The sequence below is a fragment of the Meleagris gallopavo genome, unplaced genomic scaffold (assembly GCF_000146605.3).
Source record: "Meleagris gallopavo isolate NT-WF06-2002-E0010 breed Aviagen turkey brand Nicholas breeding stock unplaced genomic scaffold, Turkey_5.1 ChrUn_random_7180001860475, whole genome shotgun sequence".
Taxonomy (NCBI): Eukaryota; Metazoa; Chordata; class Aves; order Galliformes; family Phasianidae; genus Meleagris; species Meleagris gallopavo.
The window spans coordinates 20,270-23,373 of record NW_011126227.1 but is presented as its reverse complement, the minus strand read 5'-3'; the positions used below and the strand labels follow the sequence as shown (position 1 = coordinate 23,373).

The 3,104-nt window shown below is 50.7% G+C and overlaps 1 protein-coding gene across 1 annotated transcript in view; it reads right to left on the bottom strand.

The window, feature by feature from the left end:
- DNMT1 (DNA methyltransferase 1) overlaps window positions 1-3,104 on the bottom strand; it is a gene marked incomplete at its 3' end in the record, with an annotated part of 15,779 nt that overhangs the window by 1,281 nt on the left and 11,394 nt on the right. The window contains 4 exon segments of the mRNA XM_019611108.1: window positions 541-631; window positions 719-911; window positions 2,089-2,310; window positions 2,834-3,007. Of these exon segments, the coding sequence (XP_019466653.1) occupies window positions 541-631; window positions 719-911; window positions 2,089-2,310; window positions 2,834-3,007 (680 nt within the window).

The window sequence follows — 3,104 nt, the reverse complement described above, 5'->3', positions numbered from 1 at the left end:
AGGTGGGAGGGTCCTTACAGGTCAACTAGAGAAGGGTTGGGGTGGGTTAAGTTGGGGTGGGAGGGTCCTTACAGATCAACTAGGGAAGGGTTGGGGTGGGAGGGTCCTTACAGATCGATTAGGGAAGGGTTGCGGTGGGTTAAGTTAGGGTGGGAGGGTCCTTACAGGTCAACCAGGGAAGGGTTGGGTTGGAAGGGTCCTTAAAGGTCAACCAAGGAATGGTTTTGTTGGAAAGGTCCTTAAAGATCAACCAGGGAGTGGTTGGAAGTCCTTACATGTCAACAAGGGAATGGCTGGGTTGGAAAGGTCCTTAAAGGTCAACCAGGGAGTGGTTGGAAGTCCTTACAGGTCAACAAGGGAATGGCTGGGTTGGAAAGGTCCTTAAAGGTCAACCGGGCAGTGGTTGGAAGTCCTTACAGTCAAAGAGGGAATGGCTGGGTTGGAAAGGTCCTTAAAGGCCAACAGAGGAAGTGGTTGGAAATCCTTACAGTCAAAGAGGGAATGGCTGGGTTGGAAAGGTCCTTACAGGTCAACCCTCACCTTTCCCTTTCCCCTTCCCCTTCCCTTTATTCCCAGAGCTCCGCGCATGGTTGGGCGGATCCTCAAAGCTCTTCGTTTTCGCGTTGTACGCCTGCGGAGAGAAGCGATCAGAAGCGCTCGGACCCCAAGAGCTCTTCCACCACCCAAACAAAAGCAGAGACGCACACACAGCCCTCACCTCCAGGAAATAGAACCTGTCCAGCCCCCCGGCCGAGTAATCCTGGATGCTCTCGGTCAGGTCCTCGCCGTACACCACGGTGCAGCGGCCCTGCACGGCGCGGAAGTCCACCGTCGTCTCCTCATCACTCCAGTACAGGAGGTTGATGTCGGCGTGGTAGGTGGCCTTCATGGATTTGTGCGTGTTTTCGGGGCTGCAAAGAGCTCCCGGTTATGGGAGGTGCTCGGGGTGGGCCCTGACCGCAAGACCTTCCCGACCTCCTCTGCTCAGCACCATTTCTCCATACTTAGCGTTAAGGTCCTTTTCAACCCAACCCAAATCATTCCATGATCGTTTGATCTTCAAGGACCCTTAAAACCCAACTCATTCTTTGATCTTCAAGGACCCTTCCAACCCAACCCAACCATTTTGCAGTTCTTTGATCTTCAACAACCCTTCCAACCCAACTCATTCTTTGATCTTCAAGGAGCCTTCCAACCCAAACCCAACCATTCTGCAGTTCTTATCTTCAAGGACCCTTCCAACCCAACTCATTCTTTAATCTTCAAGGACCCTTCCAACCCAAAAGAACCTTCCTATCATTCCATGCTCTTCAAGGACCTTTCCAACCCTACTCAACCCAACCCATTTCACAATCCTCTGATCTTCAAGGATTCTTCCGAAACAACCCAACCCAACCATTCCACAGTTCTTTGATCTTAAAGGACCTTTTCAACCCAACCCAATCTTTCTGCAGTTCTTTGATCTTCAAGGACTCTTTTGACCCAACTCATTCTTTAATCCTCAAAGACTCTTCCAAATCAACCCAACCCAACAAAACCCATTCTATCATTCCCCGATCTTTAAGGACCCTTCCAAGCCAGCCTATTATTTCATTCTATGTTCAACGACCTTCAAGGACCTTCCAACCCAACTTTTCTACAGTTCTAGGACATTCAAGGACCCTTCCAATCCAACCCAACCTTTCTATGGTTCAAAGACCTCCAAGCTCCCTTCCAACCCACTCCACCCCCTGCTTCTATGACCTTCAAAGACGCCTCCAACCCAACCCAAACTTTCTACAGTTCAAGGACCTTCAGGGACCCTTCCAACTCGACGACCCCCCTCTTCTATGACCTTCAAAGACCCCTCCAACCCAACCCAACTTTTCTACAGTTCAAGGACCTTCAAGGATCCTTCCAACTCAACCCACCCCCCTCTTCTATGACCTTCAAGGACCCTTCCAAAACAACCTTCTCGTGGTTCGATGACCTTCAAGGATCCCTCCAACCCAACCTTGCTACAGTTCAAGGACCTTCAAGGACCCTTTCAACTCCACCTTTCTGTGGTTCAATGACCTTCAAGGACCCCTCCAACCCAACGCCGCTCACCGGTAGAACTTCCAGATGCGCAGTTTGATGTCGGCCTCGTTGGGTTTCCCGTTGCTGCGGATGTGGCAGAAGATCTCCTTGATGCGTCCCACGCGAAAAGGGTCGGGGGCATCCAGGTTGCTGCCCTTGATGTACTCTGAGTACTTCCGGTAGTGCTCGGGGTGCAAATCTTCATCCACAGCCTCTTTTTTGGGGCGCTTGGCCGGGCTGGCGGGCTTCATGCTGGGGGGCAGGGGAGGGAAGAAGTTTGGGGTACCCATTTTCCCACAAAGTACCGCCTCACAGAGCTCGCTGCTCCCCAAATAACGCCTCACAGAGCACTGATCCCCCAAAAAACTCAACTGAGAGCATTTTTCCCCCAAAAAACTCAACTTAGAGCATTTTCCCCCAAAAAAACCTCAACACAGAGCATTTTTACCCCAAATAACCCAACATAGAGCATTTTTACCCCCAAAAAACTCAACATAGAGCATTTTCCCCCAAAATAACTCAACATAGAGCATCAATCCCCCAAAATAACTCAACTTAAAGCATTTTTCCCCCAAAATAACTCAGCTTAGAGCATTTTCCCCAAAATAACTCAGCTTAGAGCATCAATCCCCCAAAATAACTCAGCTTAGAGCATCAATCCCCCAAAATAACTCAACACAGAGCATCGATCCCCCAAAACAACTCAACTTAAAGCATTTTTACCCCCAGAATAACTCAACACAACCCATCCTCGCCCCAGAATACGGGCACCAACCTGAAGGAGAAGGCCTCGGGCAGGAGGTAGACGCCGTCACCGACGCGGTACTGCACCCCGTTCTTGGTGGCCATGGCGTAGAACATCTTCCCATCACCTTCCTCCAGAGGTTCGGCCACTTTGGGGATCTCTTTGTGCCTCACCTCGTCCAGCCGTGCACAGCTCATGCAGAACCTTCCGGAAAAGGACAGGGAGAGGAGAGAGAAATGGATGGGTGTTGGGAAAGGAGAAAGGGATGGGTGGGTTGGGGGGAAAAGGAGAAGGAATGGAG